The sequence below is a fragment of the Marmota flaviventris genome, chromosome 15 (genome assembly GCF_047511675.1).
Source record: "Marmota flaviventris isolate mMarFla1 chromosome 15, mMarFla1.hap1, whole genome shotgun sequence".
NCBI lineage: Eukaryota > Metazoa > Chordata > Mammalia > Rodentia > Sciuridae > Marmota > Marmota flaviventris.
Window position 1 is genome coordinate 48,288,496 of NC_092512.1, and position 13,465 is coordinate 48,301,960.

The following is a 13,465-nucleotide window of genomic DNA, read 5'->3' on the forward strand; positions in this document are numbered from 1 at the left end:
ATATATTTTGTGGTTGTATATAACATAGTTGTAAGAGTTGGTGCCAGTGAGTTAAGTTTCAGATTCTGTCTGTAGTTAACTACATCAAAGTTTTTTGTTTTTTGTTTCTGTGGTGCTGGGGATTGAACCCGGGGCCTTGTGCATACGAGGCAAGGACTCTACCAGCTGAGCTATTCCCCCTGCCCAACATCAAAGTTTTTGATGACGGACTTTTTTTTCATAATAGTGTCTTCAAGTATAAGCTAGATCATGAAAGAACCTAGGAAAATATTGTGATTCAGTCCATTCAAATTAACAGTATTCAATGCTGTAAGTGAATGAGTTATCAGGTTTTTTTCTTTTTATAATGGATGATATTAAAAATAGTGCCAACAAAAAGACTACATGTATGGAGGTATGTGTACCACAAATTCCTCATCAAAATTGTTTTTTCATTTTTTGAAAATGTAGGTATCATATTTAGCATCAGAATAAGTTTCCAGGTTTTATTTTATTTTATTTTTTTAATATTTATTCTTTAGTTATAGATGGACACAATATCTTTATTTTTATGTGGTGCTGAGGATCGGACCAAGTGCTTCACGCATGCTAGGCGAGTGCTCTACCTCTGAGCCACAACCCCAACCCCTGCAAGTTTTATTTTCTATGACTTTAATAAATCGTTTATTTTATTGGTTTTGTACTTATCTCTACAATACTTCTTCACAATTTTAGAAGTAATTTCTGAATCTGATTTTTCCTTATATATAAAAGCATTTCTTTCTTAGAATTATTGCCATTTGACTTGAGAAGACCTACTTTATTATATCTTTTTTTTCTTTCATAATGTTGGAAGTTGAAGAGATTCTTGAACAAGCTGACTATCTGTACGAAAGTGGAGAAACAGAAAAACTTTATCAGTTGCTAACCCAATACAAAGAAAGGTAGGCATTATATGATAGGTATGGGTTTGAGGTTTCCTCAGAATTTTTGTTAATTAATGATCTGTGGTGCTTTAAATTTTGTGAATTATTGTAGCTTTTCTTCAATAATATTTCTTAGAGTTTATAGTAATTACTCAAAAGGTGATATGTTGATTTAGAAAAGATGGTTCTCTACTTATTCTAGTAGAATATTGAAATCTTTTTTGCGTTTTTATCCTGGACCTTACAAGATATCACTGAATATTTATCTCATATATCTATATTATATATTTCTCTTTTCTTTTAAAGTAATACCTTATTGGTATAAGATTTAAATGAATTCACTGGGATTTGAGATGATTATTGCCGCCACTGAATAGTAACTATTTAGAGCACAGTTTTTCAGGGAGGAAAAAAAAAAAGACTCCTTCCTCAATTTCTAGTACTACATATTTAGTCATTTTACACTTTTTTTTTTTTTTGGAGAGTGGAGGTAGAAGAAGACTCATCCCTGTAAAGTAAGTCAAATAAGGCTAACTGAAATTTCCAGGTAATCAATCTGCCTCATCTCCTAAGCTAAAAATACTGAATAATTTTCAGCTTTCGTAGATCCAAGAAAAGAACATTTTCCCCAAACCTGTCAATTTTACTTCCTAAGCATTTACAGAATCAACCTTCCCTTCTTCATTGTACACTCAGTAACCTGAAGTGGCTATTTAGGCACTGTATAGTCATTTTAGTGGTAACTTGCTATTTTTTTGTTGTTGTTCTTTAAAAATGTATCAAGTAGGTGTAAAGGCAGACTTTTAACAAAAAGGTTTAAGATTAATTTTAAAAAAATTTTGTTCATTGTGGCTATTATTAACTATTTCTTATTTTAAATAATTATATTTAAATGGAAGCTTTTCAAGGACTCCAGTACTTTTACTTAAAATAAGCCATGTATTATAGCAGGGCATTCTAACATGGGATTTATTTTGAGATTACAAAATATATTTACTCATTCATTAACGAATACCTACAGGTACGTGTGGGGTGCAAAGTTTTCTATTTGGGGCTACAGATTTGGTAGCATTTTTTTTTTTTAAGTGCACGATCCTGTTACAAAGTTCATATTATCTTGTGGTACCATCTGAGCCGGTTAGTGAATTATGTAAAGCACATTGCCAGTGAGGTAAAAAGCTTCAATTTACATATTGCGTTTTGTAGGGAAAATGATTAAAGAATTGAAATACAAAAGTATTTTCTGAGGAAGTCAGTATTTTTGACATTATAGATGAATTAGTATTTATGAATAAAACTAGACATTTTTATAGGAAGTTTTTAGTAAATAAAGGTTTTAAAGAAAGAAAATAATAAATTTAGCATTATTAAAAATGGCTTTTGATATCATATTGCTTGCTATATTCTAGCCAGGCTGAAAGACCATTTGTTAGTGATGTGACCTTTAGTAATTTTTAAGTGCATTAAAATGGTGGTTTTATATTTTACTTCAAATTAAGTGAAGATGCAGAGGTACTGTGGCGATTGGCTCGGGCATCACGTGATATTGCTCAGCTTAGTGGGACTTCAGAAGAGGAGAAAAAGCTTTATGTGTATGAAGCCCTAGAGTATGCAAAAAGAGCATTAGAAAAAAATGAATCAAGTTTTGCTGCTCATAAGGTAAGTGGTTATCATGTAGGTGCATTGTTTATACTTATCTAAATAAGTAGTGAAGACATTAATTTTTATCTATTTTGTAACTTTTTCAAAAAGTAGTACTTTTTAATGGTTTCTATCTTTTAATATTTGTTGAGACTTGATTTATGGCCTGACCTGACATATCATTTATCATGTACCATGTGTGTTTGAGAATATGATTCTGCTATTGTGTTGAATGTTTTCAAGATATATGTTAGTGTTCAAATTTTCTTTCTTTGCTGTTTTTCTGTCTAGTATATCTATTCTCTTTTGGAAGTGGTTTGAAGTCTCCAACTATTATAATTGTCTGAGTTTTTGCTTTATATATTTTGTTGTACTTTCTTGATAATGTCCTTTTTCTCCACTAACTTTTGTTACAAAATCTATTTTGTCTGGTATTTGTGTAGTCACTCCTGCTTTTTCTAGCACTGTCTTCCTGAAGCATCATTTTGTATCCTTTTACCTTCAGCCTGTTTCTTTGAATCTGAAGTGTCCTGAAAAGTACATTGATTTATGTTTTTAATATGTTCTGCCAATTTCTGATATCTAATTAAGAGAGATTAAGCTATTTGTATGTAAAAAATTGATGATGCCATTTTGTTATTTGTTTTTTATTTGTTGTGTCTTTTTGTTTCTCAGTTCCTCCCTTAGTATCTTTTTTGGGTATTAAATAGATTTTCCTCTTTTGTTTTTCTTTCTTTTAGTGTTCCATTTTAATTCTTTTTTGTTTTCTTTTATTGTATATTTTTAGTTATTTTCTTAGTGGTTGTCCTAAGAATTACTGTCATAGTTCACAATAATGTAGTCATTGGATGTCAGTTTAATTTCAGTATTATACAAAACTTTGCTCTTATCTCTGCTTCTTCTCCCTTACTTTGACTCAATTGGTTTGCACCTTGATCTTGGACTTTCTAACCTCCATAATTGAAAAATAAATTCATAACTTTCTTCCTTCTTCTCTCCCTACTTTCCTTCCTTCCTTACTTCCCTTTGTAGTATTAGGGATTGAATCTAGGGTCTCACACATGTTAGTCAAGCACTTTACCACTGAGCTACATCCTCAGCCCTTTTTTAAATCTAAGTTGCCAGGCTGGCCTCAAACTGTGTCCATCTTGCCTCAGCCTCCCAACTACTTGTGATTACAGGTGTGCATCATCACACCTGGCTAAATTTCTGTTGTTTAATTTACTCAACTTATACTATTTTGTTATGGTAATCCTTGCAGACTTTAGATAGGTGTTCATGATTTCTGGTAAAAAAAATCAAATGTTAATCATACTTAGTACATGAGTCATACATGATGAGTCACTTCATTCTTGTTGCTTTCAGGATTCTTCTATTTTTAATAGAAGATAGAAGAATTGATTGTTGTGCCTTGATTATGATGTAACTACCTGTGGATCTCTGAATTTGAATTATAGCTGAATTTTCAGATATTCTGTTTCTGTTCTCTACTGGGATCTATTGTGCATATTTAGATGTGCTTAATATTATCCTACAGTTCTCTGAGACTATGTTAATTTCTCTTCATTCATTTTTTTCCTTCTGTTGATTAGGCTGGATAATCTCAACTGACCTATCTTCACATTAGCTGATCTTTTCTTCTGCCTGTTTAACTCTCTTGAGCACTCTAATGAGTTTTCATTTCAGTTACAGTACTTTTAACTTACATTTGTTTGGTTCCTTTCTATAATTTCATTTTATTCATTGTGTCTATTTAGTGAGATATTGTTCTCATATTTTCTTCAGTTCTTTTTCAGGTTGAAATTCATAGAAAGTATGTCTAGGAAACTTGCCCATTCATTGTAATGTTAGCTATGGGCTTGTTTTATTATGTCCAGGTGCATTTCTTCTGTAACAGATTTGTTCAGAGTTTTTAGCAGGAAGGAATGCTGAATTTTACAAATGTCTTTTCTGCATCTGTCAATGATATTTTTGTTCTTTTTTAAAAATATTTTTTAAGTTGTCAATGGATCTTTATTTTATTTATTTATATGTGTTGCTGAGAATTGAACCCAGTGCCTCACACGTGCTAGGCAAGCACTCTACCACTGAGCTACAATCCTAGCCTCTTCTTTTTGTTCTTAACTCTGCTGATGTGTGGTGTCACATTCATTGGTTTGTGTATATTGAACTGTTCTTGCATCCCTGGAATAAATCCCACTTTATCATGGGAAATAATCTTTTTAATATGCTAATGGATTTGATTTACTAGTGTTTTTTCCTTGAGGATTTTTGCACATGTGTCCATCAGGAATATTGGCCTATAACTTTTTTATGTTGTGTTCTTGTTTGGTATTGAGAGCTTGGTGCAAAAAGCATTTATATCTATGTAATATATATGTGTGTGTGTGTGTGTGTGTGTGTGTGTGTGTGTGTGTGTGTATATATATATATATATATATATATATATATATATATATACTACAAAGCAAAAATAATAATAATGACTGCATTAATATGTTAAGAGACACTGGATTTCACCATGGCAGACCCAGTATTGGTTTCCAACTTTAAAAGCCTGGTCTTAATTACCTATTCACTCTCCACCCCCATCCCCCCCACCACCACCACCTGACTGCCAAGCAGATTTCTCTCCATGCGTGTTGCTTGAAGTTGTGTGAAGGACGACACAGGCACAACTTTCCTTTCTTCCTTCTTCAGTGCATCTTATTATTATGTTACAACCATGAACTATGGTCTCTCACTTGGTTTCCTTAGCTCTTGTGAAGGTAGTTCTGTGCATCAATAGCTATTCAAATTGATATTTCTGTGGGCAGATGATCTCTGGAGGGTCTTCTTCCACTGCTATCTTGTTCTGCCTTTTATAGGTGGTTTTTGGTTCTTTTCCTCTGACTCCTTCTTTTCTAGGATTCAGCTATACTTATATTTGTTCACATAAAATTGTTCAAAAATTCACCAATCTGTTCTTTGTTTCTTTGCTGCTTTCTTTTTTTCAACTTTATTGCCTCTCAGTGTTCCATTTGGGTTAGTTTTATTTTCAAGTTCAATAATCTTTTCTAAAATGATTTATCTGATTTTAGTATCTTACTTTTACTTATTAAACATTTTTGCCTTTCCTCCAGCTTCTTAATATATGAAACCAAGTTATAAGAACTACTTTAATATTTTGATTTATCAGTTTTATCTTTTGTGTCATTTATGGGTCATTTTTCAATTTTATTTTCCTCACTTGTCTTGTTTTCCTTCTTCTTTGAGGAATTTACTAGTAATTTTTGATTAATGCTTGGTGCCAGATATTATGAATTTTACTTTGTCAGTGCTAAATATGTTTATATTGCTAAATATGTTCTCGAGGTGTATTCTGGAACATGCTTGTGTTATGCAGAAATAATTGGATCCTTTTAGATGTTGCCTTAAGGCTTGTTAGGTAGGACTAGAGCCTAAGAGAAACTATTATATTTGATCTGTATTAATTTTTTTCCACAACTGATATTCCCAGCCCTAAGGGAACCCTGGGCTTCTAATACTTTTGGGTGATTCTTCTCCTATTCTTGGATAGTTTATTCACAAGCAGGTCCTGATGTTAATTCTGCCAAGTAGTCACAGGTACCTTCTACAGTTTGAGTTGTAGCCCTGGGCACCTTCCTATTCTATCCTGCAAACTATAGCAGTTGGGGTGGGGGTGGGGGTCCCCAGACTTTCACTGTTATCTCCTCAAAGTAGGGAAACTGTCAGGCTTTATAAATTTTTACCCGCTTGGAGCTATAACTTGGAAATCTTCTCTAGGCAGTAAAATGGAGCAGTCATAGCTAACCTTGTTTTTTGTTGTTGTTTTTGTTTTGTTTTAATCTCTCAGGTGTTACTGTTGCCTGATATACAATATATTTAAAAGTCTTTTTTTTTTTTTAAGTGTTTCAGGCAGGAGGGTAAGTCTGTTGTCCCTTCATTCCTAGACTATCTATTTGAAATAAAACTTTTAAGATGTGTGTGTGTGTGTGTGTGTGTGTGTAGTAGATGGACACAATACCTTTATTTTATGTATCTTTATGTGGTGCTGAGGATCAAACCCAAGGCCTCACACATGCTAGATGAATGCTCTACTGCTGAGCCACAGCCCCAGCCCTGAAATAAAACTTCTTTAAAAATGCAAACTCATTACAGTGGACATTTTAGAAAATGAATAAAAGTACAAATGTGGAAATAAAAATTACCCATGATATCATACTTCCTGTCATCAGTTCTTGCTATTATGACTACTAATAAACAGAAATGCCAAGCTAGTCCAAGTGGGAAAATTAGGAATCATCCATAAGTTTTCATTTGCTTTGTATTTAGGTTATGGTTGAATGTATAGGAAATGATTTGTGTGTCTGTGTGTATGCGTGTGCACATGTATGTGTGTGTTGCTGGGGATCGAACCCAGGGCCTTGTGCTAGGTATATGCTTGACCACTGAGCTAGACACCTCCCCCATCCCCTTGATAAGAGGTGATTTTATTCAGAGCCACACATATGGGAAGAGGTTAAAGCACTGAGTTTGAAGTCCTGTGTAACACTTGTAATCAACTCGATTTCTGCAACTGGATAACTATCAATTGTAACTATGGGGACAAAATTGACAATTGACAATTGTGGCTGTTCCTAGTGTAACAATCCAGACATTGGAGGAAAGACAGATCCCAAAAAGATTATGACAAGATAAAACAACAGTGATTCAATTACAAGTTTTTTTTAAATGTTTTACTCAGACCGTAGACATGATTCATTGTCTCCTCATTGTATTGGCAATTTTCTTAAATAATTCACTACTTTCTGTCTTGTATTATACTTTCCTAGACACATATGTAATCCCTCAATTCCTAGAGGCCCCCATCCTCTTTTCTTTGTATATTCTAGTACAGTTAATACAGTGCTCAATATATTTTTGTTAAATGAGAATGACCTTGAGGAAATTTTAATTTTTTCTTTATTGAATTGACTGTTAGAGAGTATGATTCTCACACCTTTTTCTCCCCTACTTTCAGTGGTATGCAATCTGCATTAGTGATGTTGGAGATTATGAAGGCATCAAGGTTAAAATTGCAAATGCCTACATTATCAAGGAGCATTTTGAGGTACTGACAAATTACTCAAGTTCATGAATTTAAAAAGTATTTTTCTGAATAGATTTATGTGTTATCAATTACATTATGTAGCAAACCATCTAAAACTTAATGTCCTAAAATTGGGTATTTATGCGTTACATACTCATATTTCCAGCTATGTGGGGAGGCTGAGGGATGAGATCACCTGAGCCTAAGCGAGGACCAGCCTAGGTAGACAACCAGACCCTATCTTGAAAGAAAGGGAGAAAGAAGAAAGAAAATTTAGTGGTCTAGAGCAATTGACAGTTTATTTCATAGAATTCTGTGATTTAAAAAATTTAGTACTGTGGTGCTTCTGCCTTGCTTTAGTATGGCTAAGGTCATTTAGATGACAGTAGTCACCTGGAGCCTCAGCTGGGACTGGAATGTTTAAGATGTCCTCTCATATTTGAGAGTGCCTGTCCACTTGTCTTTTTAGCATGGTGTATCCTAAGCTTCTCTTTTTTTTTTTTTTTTTTGTTGATGGTGCTGGGGATTGAACCCAGGGCCTTGTGCATGCAAGGCAAGCACTCTACTAACTGAGCTATATCCTCAGCCCTAACCTAAGCTTCTTTATTGAATGGTAACTGGCTTTCAAGAATGAGCATTCCAACTGAAAGTTCCAGTGTACAAACTTATTAAATTTCTGTTTGCATTACACTTGACTTTTTGTCAACCTAAAACAAGTGACAGGGCCAAGCACAGTTTCTGAGGAAGGGAACTAGTCACACAAGGTCCTGAATACCTGAAAGCATGATCTAATGTAATAGTCTACCACAACTGACATACCATTCTCAATGGTAAGCATTGTATTTAAAGATTATGCTCTATGTGTATATTATGCATGTATTTTAATAGTTTCCCTAAAGTTAATACACTTATTTTTAGTAAGCTTTTCCTTTGACAAAAATTATGTATGAGTTTGTGTATTTCATAACATATACACATGACTTGTTATCCTAAATAAATTTAATATGGAATTTTAGCATATTAGTTTCTTTTGTGTTATTGTAAATCACCTCAAAAAATACAAGAGAAAAACAAGGAATAGAAACAAAGGGATAGTGCTGGATATGCTATCTAATTGTTCTTTAGAATTTTATGGTTATAGTCTCAATTCCTAGTTTATATAACTACTAGTAAAAAGTAACATTGAACTGGATGGAGTCAGGAAACTTAGATTCTGGTTCAGGCATCAGTAGTAGATATAGTTAATAATTTGCATTTTAGAATTTAATCATTTATTTGTTTGATATTTGAAGATATAATTGGCAGCAGGTTTTTTTCTCTTTTAGTGGTATGTAAGATAATGATGTAACTTACTATTTTGAATATTTTGTATTAAATACACTAATCTCAGTGGAATTAGATAAGTTATTTAATTACTTTCTGCCTCGGGACATAGAAATACATGATACAACTTTCAATGTAGGTAAAGAGAGACTGAAGAGAATATTTTAGGTATACTTTTTATTTTATATTTACTGTTTTTTTCTTTTTCTTTTCTTTTCCTCTGATATTGGGATTGAACCCAGGGTTACTCTCCCACTGAGCTACATCCCTGACCCCCTTTTTTTGTATTTTGAGACTGGGTCTCTAAGTTCCTGAAGCTTGTGGTTCCTGCCTTAGCCTTTCATGTGGCTGGGATAACAAGCATGCACCATTGCACCCAGCATAATACTTTTAACTTTAAAAAATGAAAAAAGAAAACAGCAAAGGGATTGTGGGTTGTGTAGCTCAGTGGTAGGCCACTTAACCTAGCATGTGCAAGGTAATCAGGCCTTAGGAAAAAATGGGCTTGATTGTTTTGAGGCTTCATTAATGGTTTCTCTTCTGTGCTGTTATAAGCTTTGAATTCCGTCTCCAGCACTGGGGACGCGGGGCGGGGTGGGGGTGGCTAAAAAAAAAAAAAAAAGGGAAAGGTAAAGATTTAAACAAACAAAAAACTAAAGGGCTGGAGATGTAGCTCAGTGGTAAAACGCCTGCCTAGAATGCATTGAGGCTCTCGGTTCAGTCCCCAGTACCACAAAACCAATTAATGTTTTGTATAAACTCTCATATTCATATTTTAAAGTATGAAAAAGATAATATTTAGTTATTTAGTATTCACACACTAAAATGATCATTTATACTACTTACTACTATTTTGGATTCCATTATTACATCTAAAATAGCAAGAAAATAACATTTTTGGAGTTTTTGAAAGACACACTAATGGCAGGAAAAGATTATAAAATGATTTCTTAAAAATAGCTCCCCTCAACACCTCCCATACGAGAATTAAATCCAAATGCCATAAGGCATGCATTGTGCGTGCTTATTTTTTTCCTAGGCGTCTAGAATGGCATTAGGAGAATGGAAAAAATAGTTACTCATATCATGTTTTGTTTTAGGAATTAATTTTCTAACAGAACTCCAGTTGGGAAATGCTCATAGAGAATAACTTATTTATAAATACTATAAAATAGTTTTGGTATTAATTATACCACTGTATTGAAAAAGTAAATGTTAAGAAACTGTTGATTCTTACTCACATTACTAAAGGAAGGTTTCTGCCAAGTCATACTTGGTTTGCATTATTCCAGCAATTGGCTCCATTACTACTGCTGGATATTATGAAAAGTGAAAACAGTGATGGTGTTGATAGAAGATATCACTGTACTAAACACCTCCTGTTACTTTACTGGCTAATTTAATTTTCACCACATCCCTATGAAAGGTGGTTTCTTTTTTTGTTTGTTTGTTTTTTGTGCTCTGTATCAAGCTCAGGGACTCTTGCATGGTAGGCAAGGAATAGCTCTACCACTTAGGTATACCTGCCCAGCCAGTTTGTTTTTTTATGAAAGAGAAAACCCAGCCACAGAATATAGAACTTGATGAGGTTAATCAGTTAGGGGTCATTTAGCAGTCTGACTTCTGAACCTCTTCTCTTTTTAATATTTTTTTAAATTTATTTCTTAGTTTTAGATGGACACAATATCTTTATTTTATTTTTATGTGGTGCTGAGGATTGAACCCAGTGCCCTGTGTATGCTAGGCGAGCACTCTACCACTGAGCCACAACCCCAGCCCCTGAAACTCTACTCTTAACCACTACAATTATTTGAAACTGTCTTATACATCACCAAACCGAAAGTGAAAATGTAAGTTTATAGAAAAGCATGAACTAAGAAGTGTTAATTTTTTTAAAAAAGTCTTTATTTTAAAATTAGGTTCAATATTAATCTGTGAGGTTTTCAGCATAGTGGTGGCTAAAAAGTGGAATAATTTTTTTTAAGTTATTTTCTAGTTTATACTTTACACTGATTGACATTGTAATAGACATTGGGAAGATTTTATCAATATATCATTAATATTATACATAATTATTCTGTTAATATATTTTATGAATAAATAATAATAAATTTTCCTCAAGGGAAAATAAACTCTGCATATAGGAAACATTCAAAATTATGTACTTTCAGTTCTTCTTTTTGAAAGAATGCTTTTTATTCAGTATTCATTTAGGGTTTGCTATAAAAGGATGTCTTTATTATAATTATTTTTTTAATCTGGAAGAGGAAAAGCATTGAGAGCTGTAGATTATTACTATTTTTAGAATTAGATTAATTTGTATATTTTGTTGGTTTTCTCATAATAGATCCTACTATCAGTTTATGAACCTTAAAAATAGTAACCTTAGTACAAGTCATTAATAGTGTATTAGCACACATTTTAATCATTTAAAGAATGAGGAGGGAGAAAGTGTTGACTAATAGAAGAATAAAAATACAGGGTTGCAGTTTTGTTTTTTGTTTTTAAATCATGGCTTCTTCAGTATAGTAAGGTGTTTACTGGTTTTTAGAAAACAAATATGATTGATTTTCTCATTTCTTGATAGAAAGCAATTGAACTGAATCCTAAAGATGCCACCTCAGTTCACCTGATGGGTATTTGGTAAGCAATCTTTTTTAATGTTTCAGTGCTATTTACCACTATTGTAATTCATATTTAGCATATACAAAAACAAGATATAAAACATTTTAAAACATTCAGCAGAGTTCAGAGTATTAAATCCATTTATTGTTAAAACAGACTAAATTTGATTATGATCATGTTAAACATTGCTATTCGAGTCACTTAGAAACATGTACTTAGACTAAAAATTATCTTAAAACTCTTTGTAGACCTTTAAATTCCCTTTCTTGGGAAAGACTATTCTTGGGAAATTCACTATGTTAAATGGTGATCGAATTAATCTTAACTACATTGTTATAGTAGGATACCTTAAGAGAGTCTTTGCATCTTCAAAATATCCGGGAAACACTATAATCTTTCTTTCCATTTCAGTGTGATCTTGTGTCCACTATGGGTTATTATTTCACTGATATGAGGGTACACCAATATGTTAAATATTTGTTGGCTCTGGTATATAGCTGACATATATGGTATATAGAGTCTATAGAGATGACAGGTTAGCCGCTGTTTCCTTTGGATATAGTGTGCAGAGTTAAATATTTGTTTTTATTATCAACTGAAAAGGTAGGGCTAGAGATGTTGCCCAGTGGTAGAGTGCTTGTCTGGCATGCATGAAGCCTGGGGTTTGATTCCCAACATGGGGGAAAAATTCTTAAAAAGGGATAACAATGTAAATAGTCCTGTATCAGACTCTTCTAAAATAGAAGTAAATATTTTCCAGGATGAAGGACATATTAAACTACCAAGGATTAATGACAGAGGTACACTCACTTATTAAGCAAATATGAGATATAGTCTCTGCCTCAAGAAATTTAGACCTTAGTCAAAGATCTAAAACTTCTCCCCGCCTCCACTTTTATCAGAAAGTTGTAAAGGTCAGTCGTTTGCTTCACCCCTTTAAAAAAGGATTTAAATTGTTGGTTGTTATTGTTGTTCATGCATATCATGTTTTGTCATTTTTCTGTTTTTTAACTCCTTTGAATTTTCTTAATTTGTAAAAAGGAGTAAGGATCCTGTCTCATTTGTTATAAGGAATAGATGAGAGAGGTAAACATTTAGCCTACTACCTGGAACAAAATGAATACTCAGTGGTAGTGATACATTGTACCATCATTACTTATACTATTGCTTACTTTTTATATTTAATTATAAAATATACCCTAATTAATGGATCAGGTCAATCCTAGATAATTTAGTATGAATATTAACCAACTGGATATCATGTAAAATACAAAATGATTAAAGGTACAATAAAATTTTTTTAAAATACTGTTGATGTTTAGTTCTTTTTAAGTAAAAAAAAAAATATAATTTTAATGTGTAATGCTATTTTATTTCCCTTAGGTGCTATACATTTGCTGAAATGCCTTGGTATCAAAGAAGAATTGCTAAAATGCTGTTTGCAACTCCTCCTAGTTCCACTTATGAGGAGGTAGTATGATGTCCTTTGTTAAGTTAGTACCTATTTCTTAACTAAAGCACCATTCTACAGTGTCCACACACATGGAGATCTTATTCAGTGAGGGACTTGAGCAAGTTTTTAAAGGCTTATACTTATTATTCATGACTGGTGAGTGCTTTTTCCCCTTTTAGGCAAGCAACTGATAATTCTGGTATATTGTCAGCTAAAATAGCTCATGGCTAAAATCTGCCTTGATTTTCTATTTGAAAGCTATACCATATAGAAGTCAAAAAATAAAAGAAATATAGCAGCTGTTACCTGGCTTGTATTCTGTACAACAACAGAGTCATTTAGGAAAATAGAGATCATGTTTGAATTGATAAGAATAATAATTATAACTTTTTATAAAAGAGTATGAAAGCCTCATATTCTATTTTC

The 13,465-nt window shown here is 32.8% G+C and overlaps 1 protein-coding gene across 5 annotated transcripts in view; it reads left to right on the plus strand.

Moving 5' to 3' along the window:
• The window catches only part of Rmdn1 (regulator of microtubule dynamics 1), a 33,303-nt gene that overhangs the window by 14,926 nt on the left and 4,912 nt on the right, over positions 1-13,465 (plus strand). For 4 of the 5 annotated variants that reach the window (XM_027952240.3, XM_027952257.3, XM_071602259.1 and 1 more), the window contains exons 3-7: positions 836-923; positions 2,405-2,564; positions 7,570-7,659; positions 11,549-11,604; positions 12,970-13,057. In XM_027952240.3, the coding sequence (XP_027808041.1) occupies positions 836-923; positions 2,405-2,564; positions 7,570-7,659; positions 11,549-11,604; positions 12,970-13,057 (482 nt within the window). The remainder of the gene's footprint in view (positions 1-835; positions 924-2,404; positions 2,565-7,569; positions 7,660-11,548; positions 11,605-12,969; positions 13,058-13,465) is intronic. The other variant, XM_027952250.2, reaches the window with a different exon arrangement.